Source organism: Papaver somniferum, chromosome 10, assembly GCF_003573695.1.
Source record: "Papaver somniferum cultivar HN1 chromosome 10, ASM357369v1, whole genome shotgun sequence".
In the NCBI taxonomy this organism is placed as follows: Eukaryota; Viridiplantae; Streptophyta; class Magnoliopsida; order Ranunculales; family Papaveraceae; genus Papaver; species Papaver somniferum.
The window spans coordinates 83,893,106-83,914,207 of NC_039367.1; the positions used below are offsets into that span (position 1 = coordinate 83,893,106).

The 21,102-nt window shown below is 37.2% G+C and overlaps 3 protein-coding genes and 1 long non-coding RNA gene across 14 annotated transcripts; 2 read left to right on the top strand and 2 right to left on the bottom strand.

Moving 5' to 3' along the window:
* Window positions 1-1,178: 1,178 nt before the first annotated feature.
* LOC113318154 (general transcription and DNA repair factor IIH helicase subunit XPD-like) lies at window positions 1,179-6,090 on the top strand. The gene is made up of 11 exons (XM_026566280.1): window positions 1,179-2,107; window positions 2,351-2,433; window positions 2,533-2,936; window positions 3,136-3,329; window positions 3,491-3,671; window positions 4,303-4,427; window positions 4,613-4,702; window positions 4,871-4,949; window positions 5,062-5,138; window positions 5,389-5,497; window positions 5,857-6,090. The coding sequence occupies exons 1-11, from the start codon at window positions 1,293-1,295 to the stop codon at window positions 5,968-5,970; spliced, it is 2,271 nt and encodes a 756-aa protein (XP_026422065.1). The 5' UTR covers window positions 1,179-1,292; the 3' UTR covers window positions 5,971-6,090.
* A 439-nt stretch (window positions 6,091-6,529) lies between these two features.
* On the top strand, window positions 6,530-10,402 carry LOC113318155 (glucose-1-phosphate adenylyltransferase large subunit-like). Its single transcript, XM_026566281.1, has 15 exons — window positions 6,530-6,883; window positions 7,303-7,416; window positions 7,504-7,674; window positions 7,762-7,854; window positions 7,950-8,033; window positions 8,139-8,194; window positions 8,424-8,517; window positions 8,600-8,712; window positions 8,874-8,946; window positions 9,106-9,186; window positions 9,322-9,408; window positions 9,534-9,638; window positions 9,739-9,845; window positions 9,939-9,999; window positions 10,089-10,402. Exons 1-15 carry the CDS (start codon window positions 6,659-6,661, stop codon window positions 10,188-10,190), a joined length of 1,566 nt encoding a protein of 521 aa, XP_026422066.1. The 5' UTR covers window positions 6,530-6,658; the 3' UTR covers window positions 10,191-10,402.
* A 14-nt stretch (window positions 10,403-10,416) lies between these two features.
* LOC113318156 (DEAD-box ATP-dependent RNA helicase 58, chloroplastic-like) lies at window positions 10,417-13,571 on the bottom strand. 3 transcript variants are annotated; one of them, XM_026566283.1, is made up of 10 exons: window positions 13,278-13,571; window positions 13,097-13,190; window positions 12,820-12,906; window positions 12,592-12,714; window positions 12,333-12,437; window positions 11,674-11,832; window positions 11,510-11,578; window positions 11,251-11,340; window positions 10,942-11,085; window positions 10,417-10,739 (listed from the first exon to the last, which is right to left on the bottom strand). In XM_026566283.1, the coding sequence occupies exons 1-10, from the start codon at window positions 13,535-13,537 to the stop codon at window positions 10,476-10,478; spliced, it is 1,395 nt and encodes a 464-aa protein (XP_026422068.1). In that variant the 5' UTR covers window positions 13,538-13,571; the 3' UTR covers window positions 10,417-10,475. The 3 variants fall into 3 exon arrangements, with proteins under 3 accessions (XP_026422068.1, XP_026422067.1, XP_026422069.1); XM_026566282.1 differs by having other exon boundaries at window positions 12,793-12,906; window positions 13,278-13,570; XM_026566284.1 differs by having other exon boundaries at window positions 12,793-12,902; window positions 13,278-13,404.
* A 1,000-nt stretch (window positions 13,572-14,571) lies between these two features.
* On the bottom strand, window positions 14,572-17,650 carry LOC113319000. Of its 9 annotated transcripts, none has more exons than XR_003344996.1 (5): window positions 17,445-17,649; window positions 16,435-17,249; window positions 16,170-16,301; window positions 15,126-15,329; window positions 14,572-15,032 (listed from the first exon to the last, which is right to left on the bottom strand). It is a non-coding gene; the product is annotated as an uncharacterized LOC113319000 (long non-coding RNA). The 9 variants fall into 9 exon arrangements; XR_003344994.1 differs by having other exon boundaries at window positions 16,435-17,259; XR_003345000.1 differs by having other exon boundaries at window positions 16,435-16,524; window positions 16,578-17,649.
* Between the last annotated feature and the right edge of the window lie 3,452 nt (window positions 17,651-21,102).

Consider the following 21,102-nt stretch of genomic DNA (forward strand, 5'->3'; position numbering starts at 1 on the left):
CCCCGCCTACCATCACAACCAAAATTAATGTCCACTGATTCAATATAATATAAATTTATTATGTACTCTATTAACGAAAGTATTATTTTAAATTAAAAAGGTAATATCAAAATAAAAAAATAAACCAAGGGGTAGCTAAATAATTTATCTATCTTAGGACATCTTTCTCATCCCACTACCACTACTTCTTCCACCACCACCACCATTAACGTCATCACTCCACCATTCTCACCAACACCCACCATCATTATCCCTACCGTTGATCCACCACCCCCACCCACCATCATAACCATCATTAATGTCTACTGATTTAAAAGATAAATTGATTATGTACTGTATTAATGAAAGCATATTTATTTGATTAATTAAAATTTATTATGAAATGCTAATAGAACATTTATTATTGATATTTAATTAAACTGATCATTTTACAGCCGTAGATTTAGCTTTTCCTAGGTGAATTCTGGACCACTCTTTAACTTGCCTAAGTTGTCCAAACTATGTTTTATAAGAGAGATTATTTATGTACACAATCATGTATTTATACAACAAAGTCAGGTGTTTCGATCCTAAAAATTAGAAAATGATGCTACATGTGTATAAAGTTCAAAAGAAAATAAGATATCGTTTGTTTATACACGCCGAAGGTCAAAGAATCAATCATTATTGAATACATGGCACAATCAAAACGCATTCTTAGATTAACACATGCCCAACTAAGGGTATACGTGATGTCATTTCAAATAACAAAACCCTAATAAAGACCTAAATGATTGATCTAAATGTTTGTATTTCTTCGTTTAGTTAATAATAGTAAAAATAAATAAAAAAGTTTAATGAAAATGAAAAAAAATGCGTCAAACCCGAGTTATTGGTGCGTCCAAACCAGATGCGCGCAGGACGCACAAATTAGTGCGTCGGACACGCGTCGTGTCAGCGTCCTGTGTTCGACTCGCGTCGGACGCGGACACTGCTCAGAAAATGGAGCGTCCGTGCAACCCAGGCTGGAAGCTCTGTTGGACCCACGTAGTCCAGTAGAGTGCTCCACGAATTAATTCTCAAGATATACACGTGTTACATTCTTAGTGACATGATAAGTTCAGGAAGATGTATCCGGATGCACGGTATCACATAATAAATCTTCTTCTGGGGGCTCTCTCCTTCGTCTTCAAAATTAACTGTACAGTTTCGAAACTTAACGCTACCAATGAACAAACCCTAGACCCCTAAATCAATAACCAGAGAGAATATACCAATTCGAAAACCTAAACCAAACATTTCAATTCTACAATATGAAGTTTCAAATCGAAGATTTAACAGTATATTTCCCCTACGATAACATCTACCCAGAACAATATTCTTACATGGTAGAACTTAAAAGAACCCTAGATGCAAAAGGACATTGTCTATTAGAAATGCCAACAGGTACCGGTAAAACCATTGCTTTACTCTCTTTAATCACTAGTTATTCGTTATCAAAACAATCAAACCAACTAAAACTACTGTATTGTACAAGAACAGTTCATGAAATGGAGAAAACCCTAGCTGAATTACGTGTTTTACATGAATACCAATTGAAACATCTTGGTCCAAACGCAAGGATGTTAGCTTTAGGGTTAAGTTCTAGGAAGAATTTATGTATTAATCCGACTGTGAATTCGAGTAATTTGAGGGATTCAGTTGATGCTGCGTGTAGGAAATTGACTGCAAGTTGGGTAAGGGAGGCAGCCGTGAAGAGTCCTGGTATTCCGACTTGTGATTTTTTTGAGAATTATGAGAGGGCTGGTTCGAATGCTATTCTACCATCGGGAGTTTACACGTTGCAAGATTTGAGAACGTTTGGGAAGGAGAAAGGTTGGTGTCCTTATTATTTGGCAAGACATATGGTGCAATTTGCTAATGTGGTTGTTTATAGTTATCAATATTTGCTTGATCCAAAAGTGGCTGGATTCATATCAAAAGAGATGCAAAGGGAATGTGTTGTTGTGTTTGATGAAGCGCATAATATTGATAATGTGTGTATTGAAGCACTTAGTGTGAGTGTAAGGCAGCAGACACTCGAAGGTGCTACTAGGAATCTTAGCAAGATGTCTCATGAAATTGACAGGTTCGTGTTTATGGTTTCATTATCTGAGTTTAATTTAATTTAGTTGAATATAATGGAAGTTTGATATATCTAAACTGTGGTGGAGGCACTTTTGTGTTAGATAGTGATTGGGTTGGTTCTATTGTCTGTGATTGTGTTTTCGTGTTTGGCAGAGGGTTAGTTGTGTTCTTTTAATGTTATTTGTTCGTCAAAATAAAATTTTGATGATCGATCTCTCTTCAAAATGTTTGTCATGGCGGGAAGGTTCAAGGCAACCGATGCCAATAGATTACGCGCAGAGTACAACCGACTCGTGGAAGGATTAGCACAGAGGGGGAACCTAGCTCGTATGTGGGACATAGTACATTCATTTTGTTTATAATCAGCAGTTCATCTTGCTTTATCCTTGTGTTTACATATCTTTACCTTCTTTGTTGTCCTTACAGTAACAGATGCCTGGCTCGCAAATCCTGCTTTGCCGGATGATATATTGAAGGAGGCTGTACCAGGAAACATTCGAAAAGCAGAACATTTTCTGAATGTATTGCGAAGATTGGTACAGTATTTGCGGGGGCGTTTGCAGAGTGAAAATGTCGTAAAAGAGGGACCTGTTGCGTTTGTTGCTTCAATCTATGCTCAGACTGGAATTGACCAGAAAATGCTGCGGTTTTGTTATGATCGGCTACACTCTCTGATGATGACTCTAGAAATCACCGATACAGATGAATTTCTACATATCCAAACAATATGTGATTTTGCTACACTTGTGGGGACTTACACCCGGGGCTTTTCAATTATAATTGAACCCTTCGATGAGCGAATGCCACATATACCTGATCCCGTATTGCAGGTACAAAGTTGCCTTGATTCCTAGCAAATTGAAAGTGTACAATATACACACACAGACTGTGCGGCACTGCGGCTTCCTTACTGACACCCAATATCTGTAGGAAGCCTGCACTTCCAATACCTACTGATGAATGCGTATTTCAGTTTATTCTTATTTTTAATTAGTGTTTAGATATTAATGCTTCATTTTGGTGATCCAGCTTAGCTGTCATGACGCTTCGCTTGCCATAAAACCTGTATTTGATCGGTTTCAATCAGTTGTGATAACTTCTGGAACTCTGAGTCCTATTGATCTCTACCCTCGTCTTCTGAATTTCAATCCAGTCATCAGTCGAAGCTTTACAATGTCTATGACAAGAGATTGCATTTGTCCGATGGTTCTTACTCGTGGGAGGTATGTTATCTAATAGATGGTTGCAGAGTGTTTCTGTTTGTCTGTTTTCATAAACTTTCTCTACACACATAAACTTCGGGCTTAATAGAAGATATAACTATTCCCCTTCAAATTGTTGTTCTTGGTTTTGTTTCTGAATGGCTTGAATGATGTTATTCCAGTGACCAGCTTCCAGTAAGTACAAAGTTCGACATGAGGAGTGATCCAGGTGTTGTCAGGAATTATGGACGACTCTTGCTGGAGATGGTGACTGCTGTTCCAGATGGAGTCGTTTGTTTTTTTGTTAGTTATTCGTATATGGATGGCATCGTCAATAGTTGGAATGAGATGGGAATCTTACAGGTATAGCAGCTATAGTTTGACTGTGCCTTTAAGTCCATATCTTTCAGATGGTTGCATAGCTGGGACTTGCTATGGCATTGTTATGGACTTTCAATTTTCAGATTTCCCGAAGATTTTAGGTGCTTATTTGTGGTGTCCCAATAACCCAGAGATTTTTTGGATAAGAAAATTGTTATAGCCCTCTAGGACTCAAAAATAGATACCACCCGGTACCTTTATTTTGATTATTGTGGTTCTCGAGGATTCTAGTGTGATGAATGTTTGTTTAGCTAGAACTTGGTTTTAGGGCCTAATTCGTGGTGTCCAAAGAAACCACAGGTCTCATGGATAAGGTTACATTTATAGCCTTCTAAGGCCTCAATGAAGAAACCACGTGGTACCTTGGGTTTGGTTATTGCAGTTGCCGGGATGCTCAACTGGAGTTTTGGATGTTGTTTATTCCCTTTATCAAGTCAGTGATGTCAACATTTTTCATTGCTAATGTAGATGTGCAATATCTCGAGTAAAGCCTCCTAGTTTATTTAGTTTTGTTGTATGTTTGACACATTCTTGTACAATTGTCGACCTTCATTTCCTTCTCAAGTCTTCCTATGTCCTAATTTTCATTCAACATCTGTTCACATTAATCCAGGATATAATGCAGCATAAGCTTGTCTTCATTGAGACTCAGGATGTTGTGGAAACTACGTTGGCTCTGGATAACTATCGAAGGGCTTGTGACTGCGGGAGAGGTGCTGTCTTTTTTTCTGTTGCCAGGTAATGTTCTCTCATGTGCTTGTTCCATCCATTTGAGTATGAATGTCTGTATTGAGATTATAGTAAGTGAAATTCATTATCAAGTAGTTGATGTAGGTCGACTAACGAATAATACGTACGAAGTAAGGAGCTCAAAGAAAGTCCCGTAAGTTAGTTAATCATACGTAATCTTTCTGTTTTTGCAGGGGAAAAGTAGCGGAAGGTATAGACTTCGATCGACATTATGGGAGGCTTGTAATCATGTTTGGGGTACCTTTTCAGTACACTCTGAGCAGGTGACCTGCACTTCTTATTTTTTGGAATTTCATTTGTAAAATTACTAGAGATAATTGTGCTCGACCACTTTGAGAATGAGACTTTCTTATAGCATTCAAGGTTCTTTTTAGTGTCAATACTGAATTTGTAATCGAGGCTTACCTATCTTTTGTCAAAAAATTTCGCAGAATATTGCTTGCGCGCTTAGAGTATTTGCGGGAAACATTCCAGATAAAAGAAGGAGATTTTTTGACTTTTGACGCCTTGGTATTTTTTATATGATCTTATATTGATTAGAAAAGTTCATTTAGCAATTGGTCCCAGTTGTCATTATCTTGAACAAACTTTGACTTTCCTTAATGTATGCTTACTTGGCCAGAGGCAAGCAGCTCAGTGTGTTGGTCGAGTCATTCGTTCAAAAGCAGATTATGGGATGATGATTTTTGCCGACAAAAGGTAGTCAGTAATTACTATTATCTGCATCTTTAGTTATTGGTTTCCTAACTCCTGAACTCCAAGTTACTGCTGACACTTCCTTGAAGTCGAGGCAACCTCTAGCATAAGTAGTTCCATCAATGATACCCACCTAAAATACATGTTAAGGCCCATTACAAGGAAAAGAATAAGCAGAACTTCCGTTTTGTTAAACATTTTATTGGATAGTTTTACATCTTGTCTGATTGTTAAGTGCTTTTGAATGGTGCAGGTATAGCCGACATGACAAGCGGTCTAAGTTACCTGGGTGGATACTGTCACATTTACGAGAAGCACACCTCAACTTGAGCACCGACATGGCATTGCATATTGCAAGAGAGGTATTGTTCATCTAGGTGGTTGTTTCTTTCTTATACATACCGGTACAAGTAATAATCATCAAAAAGGCAGATGCTATATCTGCATCTCTATCGAACTGCAAAACTTCCTTTCATGGTCTCTAGGGCAAGTAAACTAGAATGGTAAAATGATGTTTGTAGATATGGAGGGTTCAAAAATGGGTCTGAATTTTGCCTAAGATTTTTTAAATTGATGATGTTGTCTCAAGTTTTCACCTCCTTGTTAAGTGTGTTGTTATTAGAACGTTCATTTCGTAGATTTGGCTAGGTTTTCGTAACTTATATGCACCCTGGTGAATCAAAGTTCAGTTCTTCTTTTCTCTTTTTCTCTACGAATGCAGTTCCTAAGGAAGATGGCTCAACCATATGATAAGACTGGTGTTGAAGGCAAAAAGACCCTGTTGTCAGAAGAGGACTTGAAGAAGATGGTGCAGAGCAACTCCAATATGTTTTAAGGAGGATATGTCTCTCCATATAAAATTTTAATTCTGCTGGTTTAGAGTTGTGGGTGCTGCTTAAGCGCTTTGCTTGTACAAACAGTATTGTCTAGTAGGTTTTTGCTCTTCAAGCAGTCATTTTTGGTCATATTGGCGGTTCCCTGAAGTAAATCAACAAATTTCGGAAAACCCAATTTAGGAAAATCCACAATTAATCAAATTACTACTACTTGCCCATCACTCTACTCACCAGTCAATCAAATTTACTGGCAAGAACACCGAAAACCTGTTCTGTTTGTGAACTTGTATTTGGGCCAGAGTTCTCCTGGAATTATGCATAAGCTACCAATAAATACTGGATTTATATAAAAGGATATTATGCATTTTTTCCAACTGGTGGTTTATTAGCCAGAGACTAGTGAACTACCCCACAGCAATCTCCCATGTACGGAAAAGGACGTCTCCGAATATGCTTTTGAATTTTGAAACTCAAATTTTAGTGAGTTAAAGGGCGGTTTAGGTAATTCATACATTTTGGTTCAACGGGTCAGGAATGCTGAAAGAAATTGGTGGATGTTGTTGAGTTCGGATAACAAAATTCTGAAGAAAACCGGGGAGCTCACTATTCTCTCTCTTTCAGGCCTTTCGTACATATATTTTAAGTTTAAAGACACATTACGGTATCTCTACTTGCATCATTAGAAAAATGGCATTGTTTTCGGCCGATGGTCGGATTTGTTTCTCAGCTGCCGCTGGTAACTTACGCGGCAACACCGGACTGGCTGGGAACAAGCTGTGCAGCAATGGAGGAGAGCTGATGGGAATGAAGCTAATGAAGTTGAACAACCGGAGAGTACCTCTTAACTCTAAAACTTCCAAGTCTTTTGCTTGCAAGGCTGTGGCTACTAACAATGTAGTTGGTGAGATCAAGGTAAAGCCCATGTTCTTCATAAGAAACTATCAGTCATCACTGAATGTAGTTTTATGTTAAACTGAAGTATTCTTTGAGTTAGACTTACATGCATAATTAAAAGGTGATTGAAGTTTTATTTTTTTTGGTCGATAAACGTGGTTGAAGTTACAATGCAGCAAGTAAGTACATGTAGCTGAATCGAGAAGTTGATTTAATATACAATTCAAATACTTTGGTTTTCGTGAGTTCTAGGAAATATGTGAATTTGGTGAGAAGTTATTTCCCTGTATTTCATATGATCAGGGCCGACCCATGAAGCTTGGGGTCCAAAATGAGAGAGAGATCACAGAAGAATGAGCAAACTGTTGTATTCTTGATTATAATTAGCATTCCTTTTCACGGTCGAGTTGGTTTATGCTTCAAATGGTATTTTGCAGTTCAGAGACTTGGACCAGGAAAGAAGGAATCCCAAGACTGTTGTAGCCATTGTTTTGGGTGGAGGTGCTGGTACTCGTCTATTCCCTCTTACCAAGCGCAGAGCCAAACCCGCAGTAACTATCTCTTTTCTATAGATTTCACTGTTGCAAGGGTATTTTTTCATTGTTTTGCTCATTGTGGGTCATGTATTGCCTTTTTAGGTGCCAATTGGAGGTGCATACAGGCTCATTGATGTGCCAATGAGCAACTGTATAAACAGTGGAATCAACAAAGTTTACATTCTCACGCAATACAACTCTGCTTCACTTAATCGACATCTTGCTCGTGCTTACAATTTTGGTAACGGTAGCTTTGGAGATGGTTTTGTTGAGGTACATTCCGAGGCCTTTTTTTCTACTCAACTGTTCTTATAGGCTTATGAAGAAGTTTATAACTCTTCCATTTGTGTTCATTTCCAGGCTCTTGCAGCCACCCAGACTCCTGGTGAATCAGGGAACAAGTGGTTTCAAGGGACAGCAGATGCTGTTCGACAGTTTCATTGGCTTTTTGAGGTAACCATGGTTGCAAATTTGAATACGGATAAGATCCTGTTAAACTGTATAGAGGTTACATGATGAATGCAATATCGCTGACTTCCACTTTGCAGGATGCCAGAAATAGGGAAATTGAGGATGTACTGATTCTCTCAGGAGATCACCTGTATCGAATGGACTACATGGACTTTGTTCAGGTATCACGACACGTGCAGATTCGTTTCTGCATCGTTTCTACATTTTTCATGGAGGTCATTATCCTACAGTAATTGAATCTTGAGAATTTCCTACTTCTATTCCAGAATCATCGCGAAAGTGGCGCTGATATTACACTTTCTTGTCTTCCCATGGATGACAGGTAACACATTTTTGTAGTTGTAATTCCATCATCATCATCATTATCGTCCAAAAATAGGGATTGATAGCATTAATGGCATATAGATATCAAAGGATGTCTCCTTGATCTTGTCTTCCTAACTCATGCTTGTATCATCTTTAACATTCTAAGAGATCTTTTACATGCGCACACTTTCTGTACAGTTGTTGTATCCTAGTTGTTTTTAAAGCTCTCTTTATTTCATCTACAGCCGAGCCTCGGATTTCGGTTTAATGAAGATTGACAATAAAGGTAGAGTTCTTTCATTTAGTGAAAAACCAAGAGGAAAGGATTTGAAAGCAATGGTAAGTTTTTGTTATCATGTAAATGTAAATGGGATTAAAGAAGATTTGAAGGAACCGCACTAAAATTATTGGCTTTATACAGGCAGTAGATACCACAGTTTTGGGATTGTCACGAGAAGAAGCGGACAAGAAACCATACATCGCTTCCATGGGAGTCTACGTCTTCAAGAAGGAGATACTCTTGAATCTTCTGAGGTATGAATATAATGTAATACTGAGGATTGTAAAGGGTAAAGGAATATGGTGAATAAATTTTCCTTCTTAGGAAGTACAGCGGGCAAATATTTTCTCGTTGCTCCTTAGTCCTTTCATCTCCTAAGAAGAAGTTCCAATTTGAAGTCTTATTGTTTGAACAGGTGGAGATTTCCCACTGCAAATGACTTTGGATCTGAAATTATCCCAGCTTCAGCAAATGAGTTCTTCATCAAGGTTTGTATGAAATCTCTTTTCAGTTTCTTAAAATATGCCTCCAGTATGATACTCTGAAGCATCAGCTGCACTTACAATTCTCAGCTTTACGTTGTCACGTTATAAAATTTCCGGCGCTATTCCTTGATGATTTATTCATATACAAGGTATTTGCTGCAGGCATATTTGTTTAATGATTATTGGGAGGACATTGGTACAATCAAATCTTTCTTTGAGGCAAATCTGGCTCTTACAAAAGATGTAAGTAGCCAAATTTCATCAATGCTATGAGTAGAGCAACTCCAAATTAACTGCTTTACCAACCTACCGAGTTTTGCCAATGACTGGATACCTGTTAGTAGTTCTAGATTCTTATGCCTTTCTTTAACTCTGCAGCCAGCAAGCTTTAGCTTTTACGATGCAGCAAAGCCGATGTTTACATCCAGAAGAAACTTACCACCATCGTCAATCGACAATAGCAAGGTCAGTCAGAGCCTAAAACATGAGTACTTCATTAGCTACTTGTGTTTCACCCATTTCCATGAGATCAACTTATATCTGCTTTTAAACTGTATTAATCTTTCCTTTCTCCTTTCGTTGTTTTCCAGATTGTTGACTCAATCATATCACATGGAAGTTTTTTGAATAATTGCTTAGTCGAACATAGTGTAGTTGGTATTCGATCTAGAATAAACTCTGGTGTCCATCTAAAGGTTAGACTTTCATAACATGTTATATTAGCAAATATTAATTGACTGATTTTTGATATCTACGAAACACCATCACTAACGAGAGAGTCGGATATACTTGCAGGATACGGTGATGCTTGGTGCCGATTCCTATGAAACTACTGAAGAAGCAGCAGACCTCTTGGCCGAAGGAAAGGTTCCAATGGGAATCGGTGAAAATACAAAAATCAAGTAGAAGTCCATTGAATGCTTTCCTGTTTGTCAGTACTGAGAATGCTTTCATACATTTAGGTTTCTCATTGTTTATGTTATTTGTCAACACAGTCAGTGCATTATCGACAAAAATGCGAGAATCGGGAAGAACGTTGTTATTTCCAACTCCGAGGTACAGTTTCTTTAACCATCTCACTGCATTTCAAAGTGCAGTAGCAGCATGTAACTTGCTGTTAAAATATTCCTATTTCGGGTCTGTAGGGCATTCAAGAGGCGGACAGATCTTCAGAAGGATTCTATATCAGATCAGGTATTACAGTCATACTGAAGAATTCAACTATCAAAGACGGCTTAGTCATATAAGCTTACGCTCTTTCTGTGTCTCCTCTTTCAATTAAGATGAGGATCAAAGAACCAAAATCGGTATATTCATCTTGAGGTGTTGCATTTAAAAGACACGATTCTTGTGAATATCATTGGTAATTTCTTGTATTTTCACTGTAAAATTAGTATTTTCTTGTTACAATATAATGTATTTGGATGACCAATGCATATCTGTCTTATTTGGATGTCAATGTTACGCATATTGAAAGGAAAACGAACTTGGGCAACAAATAAACATGTCAAATAAAGACAAGGTTATGTAGTCTACAAAGGAAGTTCTTCACATTGAAACTTAAGCTCATTTTCAAATCTCTGCAACACAAACCGCTCTACAGATACAACAATGTTGGTAACAGTACATCTCTCTGTCGAGAATGGTTTCCGACCTGCTCTTCCTGCACGGTGAAGATAATCTACTGCAGATCCTGGCAGATCAAAGTTGTAAATATGGGTTGTCTCTGGCAAGTCAACCCCTCTTGCTGCTATATCTGTCGCCACCAACAGGCAGTTTCCACGTTGCCTCAATTCCTACATTTTAAGGATGGTTTTAACTGTTAAATATTTAACTGTGTACAAGAAATTTTCTCCCTTGGTTGCAAAATGAAAACCACCGTTCACACGTGCTTGACGATAAAAAATAACCATATAACTAAAACTTGTTAAGCTACTGTATGGAATTGGAAAATTATCACTTGTACTTTTAGCAACTTAAGCATTGAGGGTTACTTACTGATAGTGCAGCTGCTCTTGCATTGAAATTCATGTCCTCTTCTAGAAGTGAAATCTCTGAACCATCATTACCATAAGAAGCTATCAAAAAATCGACGAGACTAGTAGTTGACGGAGCATTTCCAGCTTTCTTTGATTTCTCAGACTGCATATATAAATTAGGAAGAAAGTGTTCATCCTCTACAGAACAGCTATATGGCTTACTTTCTTCACTGAAACTTGTTTCACTACCACTATTTTTTAGTAATATACATTTTAATTCATTACTAATAAAACATTAAAATGCTGTAACATGATTAGAGACACACACCTGCTCACTGGCAAAGATTATTGCACATTTTGGTCCATCTTTCCGTAGTAAGGTTAACAAGACTTGCAGTCTTTCATTCTTAGAGCATATCTGTTCCATAATCAGAACATAGAACACAACAGATTATAACGAACACATCAAGCATCGAAATTACTTCAAGTGTTTAAGAGTGTACTACAATAAGCATGAGTTTCTGCAGCGAAAGCTCAAATCATTAAGGAGATCACCAGATAGATGATGGGACAAAGGGAACTCTCACCACAACCCTGTGATGCAGGCAAGAAGGCATGGGGTCAATCGCATTGACATGGACATGAACCACATCTCGCTGTATATAGCAGTAAATACAAGTTCTTCATCAGCTCTCACATTACATAAAACCTTTCGAAAATAAACAAATAAAAAAAAACAACTTCAGCAAACCTTAGTCCACTTCTGCTGTATACAATCGGAGACGAAACGATTGTGCTGGGGAATTGATGCACTAGCAAAAACAGTTTGACGACTACTGAATTTTGAGTATAATGTCAAAATCTTCTTAACTGAATGGATTTGTTTTGATGAATTGAACATAAAATCAACCTAAAACAAGAACATCTTTATATCAGTCTTTTGATTTACTCACAGATATGTGATAATCAGAACAGAAACTTGATTACTTTCAGGTTCTCCATGTTTGCAAATATAAACAAAATAGTAATACTCATGACCAGTTAATGGGATCTACCAATTCAATAAGATATTCTTAATGAGGTATACCCAATTGCCTAGGTTCTCAGAAATCTTAAGAACTCTCGATTAAATCTTCAAAGAAAGCTAAAATTATTAACTTCCCCGAGTTGGGTGTCAGTTAAGCCAAGATCATTAACGACCAAACCAGGCCTAGGATTTGGGTTTCATGTACGCCTCAGTTTGGTGGTTTTCCAGTCCACCAAGATTTAAGTTACCATTTTTTATGCAGTAAGGCACGAAACAATGTAACATTGTAACCAGTAACAGAAAGTACATATCCACTTGCCGTTTCAGAACAAAAAAAAGACAAAAAAAAAACACAGAAAGTACACAAAAACTCTGGAAATTACCTCATCGACTACCAATACTCGCAATGCTTCGAGACTGAAAACCTGCTTCTCAAGCATTAGGCACAAGCTGCCCTTGGTTGCAACTATAATTGTAGGAGGCTCTGCCTGAAAGAATAATTAGAGCAAGTACGAGGTAGCACTTAATGGAGATAAGTTTCGTTGTAGTCCAAAACTCTTTATTATATAGCAACATGATTACTATGACCAAAGTCACCAAGCTAAAGGAAACCAAGAATAATTGGAAGAGGTGGACAATCACCTTTAGCCAACTCTTATGTCTTTTCAACATCCCTCCATCTAAAAGAGCCATAACAGTATACTTCCTACCCTCTGATTCAAGGCCCGAAGGATTTGCTGCTAACATCCTAGCAACTTTTGTCACCTAGTTACAATTTCCGAAAAAAGATCCGTTATAGTATCACAACATATTAAACAAACTAAAAATCAGTAGTTCACTCACTTGAATGCCAAGTTCCCTAGTTGGTACCACAATTAGCGCCTGAACAGCAGATTTTTGAACACTTATGACAGAAAATATCAACAGCAGATATGCCAGCGTCTTCCCAGAACCTGTCTAGATGATCAAATAACAATTAACAAGTACATTAGCTCATAATAAACACAAAATAGAAGTTTAAATTCATTTTTATCCTAAGTTCCTGACACAATTATCAGATTACTCGTCCGAATTCAGGTATAATAGAATATTTGATGTTAATGTGGAAATCAACTATAACAAACCAGTTCTCAAAGAAAAAAATAACCTGAGCGTGAAGTATACAATCGCGTCCGGAGAATAAAAATGGTAAAGATTCCTTTTGTATATCTGTTGGTTCAACAAATCCAATCTCCCCTGCCCTGCATCATACGAAGTAAATAGCCCCACCAATGAGTTTAACGGTGATACCAAAACAGGGATGTAAATTGCATAGCGAATGAAATTACCTTTGAAGTATATGTTCAGGGACATGACCTTTACAGATTTCTTGGAGGGTGGAAGATGTCGCTGTACTCTTAAGTGTTGTGGTAAGGGAAGAGACACAGAGCGGGATTTGTGGAGGAGCAGAAATTGGAGATAAATATCTGATTCTACAGTTAAATGAAGAATTGGGGTTTTGTAGTTGAGGAAAGAAATTGGGGGAATTGGTTTCCATGGGAGAAATTGATGAAATTGAACGGATGTGATTAACACGAAAGATGGCCATTGGAGAAGAGTGAGCCAGCAAGGATGCGCGCCCTTGCCCTAGTGTGTGCACAATAACTAAGTTTAGGATGAGATAAGACCCTTTTCTCATAAAGGATAAATGACAGTACTTGGAGACGGTTTTATCATACACGATAGCTGTTACCATTGGTCCGTAAGTGAGATTTTTTTTTGAGCTTTGATACGTTGACCGGAGCCTTACACCCTGAAATGCATCGTGAGGGCAATGAACGGTTCCGATGCGCGTGCTTAGCATCGGGATAGTGACGGGTAGAAGTGATCCTACCAGCCCTTCTCATACGGTGCGCAATGAACGGTTCCGATGCGCGTGCTTAGCATCGGGATAGTGGCGGGTAGAAGTGGTCCTACCAGCCCCTCTCATACGGTGCGCCCCACGGTGTAAGTTTTCGGTACGTTAATCATTTCTGATTTTTTTTGTTCTTTTTTTAATGAAGTACTAGTAAGACCACATGTGCGATGCACATGCTTGAACTGGATTTCTTTTAAGAACACCAAATTTGATAATAATGAAGAAAAAAAATTCTTAAAATAAAAATTTAATATTCTTATTTGTAGTCATTATGTAGATAATTTAAAAGCTTTCGAAATATATTAATTTTACAAAAATTAATTAAAGACTTAGTTAATGGGGTATTATTATCATGTGAAAAGGCTTCACCAAACAAATGAGTCTTTTCTTTATATTAGTACTAGGCCTGAACCCGTGCCGTAATGACACGGGCATGAGTCAATACCTTTCAGTAATATAAGTTACGGCACGGGCATGAGTCAATACCTTTCAGTATTATAAGAGAAGACTTTTACTACCTTTTTCTTTTATCCTAAAAACCCTATTTGTGAACATGGAAAGAGCGACAGTAGTGCATTCGAAGTTATTATCTGCTTTGGTATGTAAAGTAGTTTTGTTCCTAAATTATAAAATAACCAACCATATTTAGGAATGTGACCAAATGTTTGATAAATCAAAGATGTGACCAATTTTGCCAACAAAACTAAGAGGAAGATAGAACAGGATGAAGAAGAAGGTAACAAACTTAAAAGAGTTTGTGATTTTGCACGTACCACCCAAATTAGTGGATACACCCACATGATCCAAGGTAAAGCTCATGAAACAAACAAAAAGGTAAAATCGAAAAAATTCAAGCACATCTAAGACTGCGCCAATTACCGCAGAATCTATCATTTTTTTCTCTACCTGAAAACATGTAAACGCCTTTCACATTCCGTATTAATTCAGCCACATTACCCTCCATTTGCATTAATCCAGCTCGGCATGTGAGTCCAATAGTAGGCTTGATTCCAACAACTGAATTATGACTGGACGAGCAAAGGACAGAGCCATGCGTTGTGCCCCTAAAGATATCGTTACCGATCTTACAGTACTGACATAGCTGACCTACTACTCGAACAACCCGGAGTGCATGATAAAAGATAAGGGTTATGATTTTGCACACCATAAGACCTTTAGAAAAAGACTGTTCAAGTGTAAATACATCCAACTCAATACATTATTAGAGAGAAAAAAAAGGCACATAAAAGAAAGGGCGGAACGTAGAGGAGTATAATACCATCCAAAACTTGTGACTGCCTATATAGAACACTCCATTGGCAGCCATGAAGCTGCTGAGCAGAAACTGACGCTTTCCCACTTAATAAACCTTCTGCTTCAGGTTAACGTTACTAAACAATACGCGAAGAAGATCCACTTTTGTAATACTATGCAAACAAATATTCAGCAACATTATCTGAAGAAGGTCTTTCCAGGGAGCTTCCTATAGAAATAAAATCCTCACGTTAGAGAGGCAGTGGCGCCCTGTCATTAGTAGTGATAAGCTTTTCATGTCAGTATCCTATGAAGTACACTATTTACCACAACGTGGTGCTCTAGCATACACATTATGATATAAGTACAGTAAAGCACATCAAGTTTTAAAAATGCAATTTTTTTAGCCTGCTGTCTAGGAATGGTCTACAAAATTCGATAAAAAAAAAAAGGAATGATCTACAATATATAGATACCCAAAAGTGAAAAGAATCGTTTACACATCAGTGTCTACTCATTCAAAAAATCTGAGAGATTTTGTGCTTTTACAAACTTTTGGGTTATAGTTCTATCTTGATCTAGATTGCCTTCAGTGTTTAAACCTCTCTTAGAAAATCAAATGAAGTGACTTTTGCGGCTTTTCCACTTGTTTCGACGTCTGAGCTATACATTTTTCAAATGAGCTGCGTTAACACATACCTTTACGTCATGACTCCGAAATATCCAATGACACCGACGTAGTGATACATCCTAATAAAATACTTAACTATCACCACCACATGAACTTAGCTTGGAATTGTCGCCACACAGATCAGAATTGGCAAAACTGGGTGACTCGATTAGACAATTACCATTAAATTATGAATTTCGGTTAGATTTATTTTCAATAATAAGTATAAATCAGTACACATAACAGCTAGTGTAGTATATTTCCAGTTTAGTATTAGACTACTGTTTAACATAAAATTTATAATCGACACTGTATTGGAATGTAACTTCATTATGTACACAACAGTTTGATAACTCTAATCAAAATAAGCTTTCGTTCACTTAAAGATATAAAGGGTACCTGAACTTGGCTTCCAAGAGAGTTGGATGACACGGGAGGGATTAATTCTGTTTGGTTAACTAGATGTAAGTTCTTTTGTAAAAGTTACTTGTTTCGCCAACTGTTCGATCTCGATTCCTTTCCATGGCTGGACTAAACATCACACAATTTAGTCAAACAATTTCAAACCACGACCACCATTATCATTAATTCCTTACATTTAAAAAAAAGAATGAAATCTCACTTCACAAAAAAATAAAGAAATTAGTAAATTCTAATTACTTACTTTTGGAAGACTCCAGAAATCTCTTCTCGCTTTTTTGGGTCACAATATTTTAACCTTGTGATTAATTGAATAAAATCTGGCCACAAAAACCTTAATTAAGCAGAGGCATATGAAGGGTTAGTGAAGAAGAACATTGTACTTACCGTTTTCCTTCATTTTGTTTTATTTATGATAGTGTCGTCAAGTGTCTATATATCTTTTTCTTCACCTCAACGTCGTCTCTTTTTTGGTTCAAAGTTCACTGGGCAAAAGTGATCATCATCTGAGATAAAAACTTGCAATGAGCGAGCGTAGCCGACTTCTTTATTTTCCCTTTAAAACGTAAATCCTCATAATGGAACGCAGTTGTTAGTAGATTGGTTAATGCACATAAATCAAACCTACCCTTATCATTTATCCTTTCATCAACTTCAATGAAATCATTTATCGTACCCGAGAATTCGAAATAGAACTGAATTCCTATGATTGCAAAATTAAAGCGACTGTAATAATCATAATCGAGCAACCACTTAATCCAAATCAAAATCCTAAATTTCAATTCCATGAAGAAGTAATTTGAAAAGGTTGGTAGAAATTTTTTTCAATAAAATCATGATATTTTAGAAACAGTGAGTCTTTTGATCTTTTCCCCGTTTAATACTAAGAAAGTGTATCCGGCCTAATGAGACCATGAGAGTTTGAGTTGTGCATTTCGCTTTGTGCTTTACCTGATTGAACCGTGGCCGTAGATATTAGGTTGGTTAAGCCCAATCTTCGGCGCGAGATTCAGAACCACCAAGAGTGAACTTGATGGTACCTCTCTTGTGATGATTATCCTTCAAAAGCCTCAAAACAAAAATTAACCTTTTAATCCACTTGAACAACCCATCTAAAACCCCATAGAGATCAAATCTTTTTACGTTTACAAAAATCAAAATTATATGAAACTACTTGAATCAGGATCAAATAATCAGGCGAAACACAAATCAATAAAGAGGAAAAAAATTCTGAATGGACAAAGAGATTCATACCTTTGGTTTTGTAATCAGCGCCATGGCCAGGACCAAACCCTTCACATTTTTCTCATAGTGATCAGGAAAGCGAAAAAAACTGATCATGAAGGAAATATCGTAACTCAACGAAGAAACCAAATAGTTTCGCCTCTTATTTCTCTCTACATCTCTCCTTCCCAAATTTTAGTTTTTAACTCCGAAACGGAAATGCCACAATTGAATGAAATTTCATTTAAGGTAAAATTAATGAGACTTGTTTCATGAGATCACACCCTAGCGGCAGATTTATGTATGAGGATGAAATCTCAGCCGCCAAACGTGCGAGTAGTAGGGTGAGGTCCGGAGAACTATAGCCATGGATTTATCTTTTTGAGGACAAATCTGGACCACCACTAACACAAACAAACTTAGCCAAACCGTGTTTTATACTCTTGATAAGATAGTCCGCTGCCCGCAAGTAAGTGTACCATGAATGAACATGTAATAATGTTATCTCAGCCCGTCTTTGTCACATGGTCGCCGGGGTCGGAGCCCCCATTTGGTGCGACTTGAACTATTAGTAGTGTTATTTTTATTTTATATATTTGGAAAGAGTTTTCTGAGTATTTTAGTATAGTCGTAGTAAATTTTGTTAATTCTGAGTCTACTTCAATATAACAACATTAATTAGAGCTACAGATTCCATATATATTTTGCTGAGTGTGAATTAACTGATAGCATTTACGTATATTTGGGCTCTCCTCTCTTCACAAATAAAAACAAAGTTAAAAGCTTCTTACCAAGCTCAAATCTAATCTGCTGGTTGGAAAAGTAAAGTTCTGAAGACTGCATGAAAATATGTTTCTTATAAACTTTGTTACTTCCCATAATAGTACTTTCCAAATGAATTGTTTCAAGCTATCCAAAAAGATATGTAAGGATAACAGCAGAATCCAAACGATTTTTCAAAGAATACAGACTCTGATAGCCCAGAAAGTTGCTACTAGAGTCGATCTCCAAATACCTAAGTTTTCTCGATAAACATAATGAAGTTACGAATTTTAAGACTTCACTTGGAATTCATGAAACACGATTAAATTGTATTTTACCCGATATATATTAGTTATCCCGAATTTTGTCTTGATTATCGTAGTTCATGCATGAGATTCAAGAACTATGATTGAGGAATAAGATTGGTAGAAACTATAAGAAGTGAGAGTGCATCATATGTTGACAAATGGATCACCGTCCAAAATTTTAGAAAGCTAACATCAAAAACTATGGATACTGCACTTTCGTAACGTGTCTGTCGGTTGGACCGAAAAGACAATTGCAAGTTACTTTGATGTAAATGTATATATGATTAAAGAGAATTTTCCCATAAATCACTAAGTTGACGTTTTTTTTTTGTTTATTATAGGATGCACATGTACGGAACTTATACGCGTAAAAAAAGAAAGAAGCAATTTGTGTCTCATAATTGTTACCTCAGCCTGAGGTACAACTTTAGTTGTATGAACCCCGAACTTTTGGCCCGACATACCCCAGATGCCGGTGAAGACTAAGACGGGAAAATCATTGGTTTTGCGGGTGCACCTCTATGTAAACCCTCACGAGAGAGCACTCGTCCACTAGGGTCACCTAGAGGTTTAAAGGCTTATTACATGGGCTAAGTATAACCGCGAGTTTCACGAAAATAAGATAGCTTTATATTTTATCGTGTATCATTATTTATTTATTTAATTTCAATCACTGTGCGCATTTTCTCGAACTAAAAAAAAGGTGTGATATGTTTGAGCCATTGGTTAATGTTCGTTGTTGTTTTGACAACTCGACAAGAGAAGACTCAACCACACTGCTACTGATATGTCTGAGCCGAGGGGATTTTTTTATTCCTTTTTTTCCTTTTATATTTTTGAATTGGTGACATCGATTTGTCACATCCAACACAAAAGTAAAGTATGTATGGGTCTACCGTCACCCATTGCATTATTTTTATCTCGAACCCTCGATTCTCTCAAGGATGGGTTCTGACCATCACACGTGTTTATCATCATATTTAGCCCAAGCTTCTACAATTATTAACGTTAGGACTATATATACTGATATGTCTGAGCCAAGGGGATATTCTTTTCATTTTATTTCGTTTTATAATTTTGAATCGGTGACATTGACTTGTCACATCCAACAGAAAAGTAAAGTATATATGGACCTACACCATCATACGTTGCATTTGTTATCTTGAACCCCCGATTCTCTCAATGGATGGATTCTGAGTCTTCTGACCATCATATGTGATTCTGAATATATTCAATCTACGCTTCTACAATTATTAACATTATTACTATATATATTGAAGTCCAAACCTAAACTCCCAATATAGTTCCAACGTTTATCAACTCGTGTTTTTAGTAGTGAAAGGGTTTGTGGTTTAAAAGGGAGTATTAAAGTTGAATATGGAGGGTGACGATCCTTGTGAAGGTTTTGGAAAAAAACGAGTCGGCATCGGTGTTAGATAGTTACTCGAATGTCAATCTTCAAAGTTTCATGGCATCCCCAAGAAACACGGTTGTCATGGGTGATCCATGGAACCCCAATGAGTACCGTAATAAATATGTTGTTGTTAATCCCATGTCCCATGGTAAAAGAATTAAATAGTTTTGTCTCTAACTCCCGTGGTGCCTCAACCAGTCGACAAAATATTTGTTGGTGCGGCAGGAGTACATTGAAATTTGGAAGACCTTAAATATGGAAGGAGAGCAATGAGAGAGCCAGATGTATCTACACAAGTCATACAACAATCGCAAGGGATGAAACCGAAGGTGTAAATGATATCCATTTTCAAGGTAACCCTTGGTTTCTTGCACAACAATTTTACCCGGATGGAAGAACCCCATTGGGGTCAATAAAACCCGCCCATCAAAGAGTCCTTCGGTTGGTTGTTTTGGTTGAGGAGCACATAACAGATGGTCTTGGTATCTTTTGTTTGAGGCTGAAGGTGATGGTTTACTTCTGTTTGGTTATCTATTTAGTTAGTCAGCACCATTGGGTGGTCCTATTCTCACCCAATACACGTTGATTCTTTTCTTTTTTGTTACAGGATCCTAGTGGTAAAAGGAATTCCCTTGCCATCCACACTATGGTGGAGCATTTTGAGTATGAAAAGAAAATTAAGGTGGTGTCAGTGTTAGTTTTGAAGAATGTAGTTATTTTTCTCCAGGGAAGACAAATTTTTACATTAACATCACCCTCCCAACATCGACAAGGTTTGTTTAAAAAAATATTAACATATGTAATTCCTTTGTTTGCATAATCTGATTTGGTAATAATGGATTTTAATGTGTTCCTTCATGTACAAGTCATCCCATTTGATTGTGGTCTTGCTGCCGGGGGCCATACACAAGGGTAGATAATAATAGCTTTTGTGAGTATACCTCTTTGTAAATCCTCAAGAGATAACACTCGTCCATTAGGGCCACCTAATGGTTTAAAGGCTTGTTACATGGGCAAAGTATAGTCGTGGGTCCTGCGAAAATGACATTGCAATTTTTCGAGATATTTTTGTTTTTTAAATTTCAATCACTGTGCCCATTCCGTCAAAGTAATAAAAAGTTGTTGTTGTATCGTAAATATGACACCATATATGTCATAAAATCTTTGAATCTTAAACAGTGACTTCCACTAATGTTATACGGTA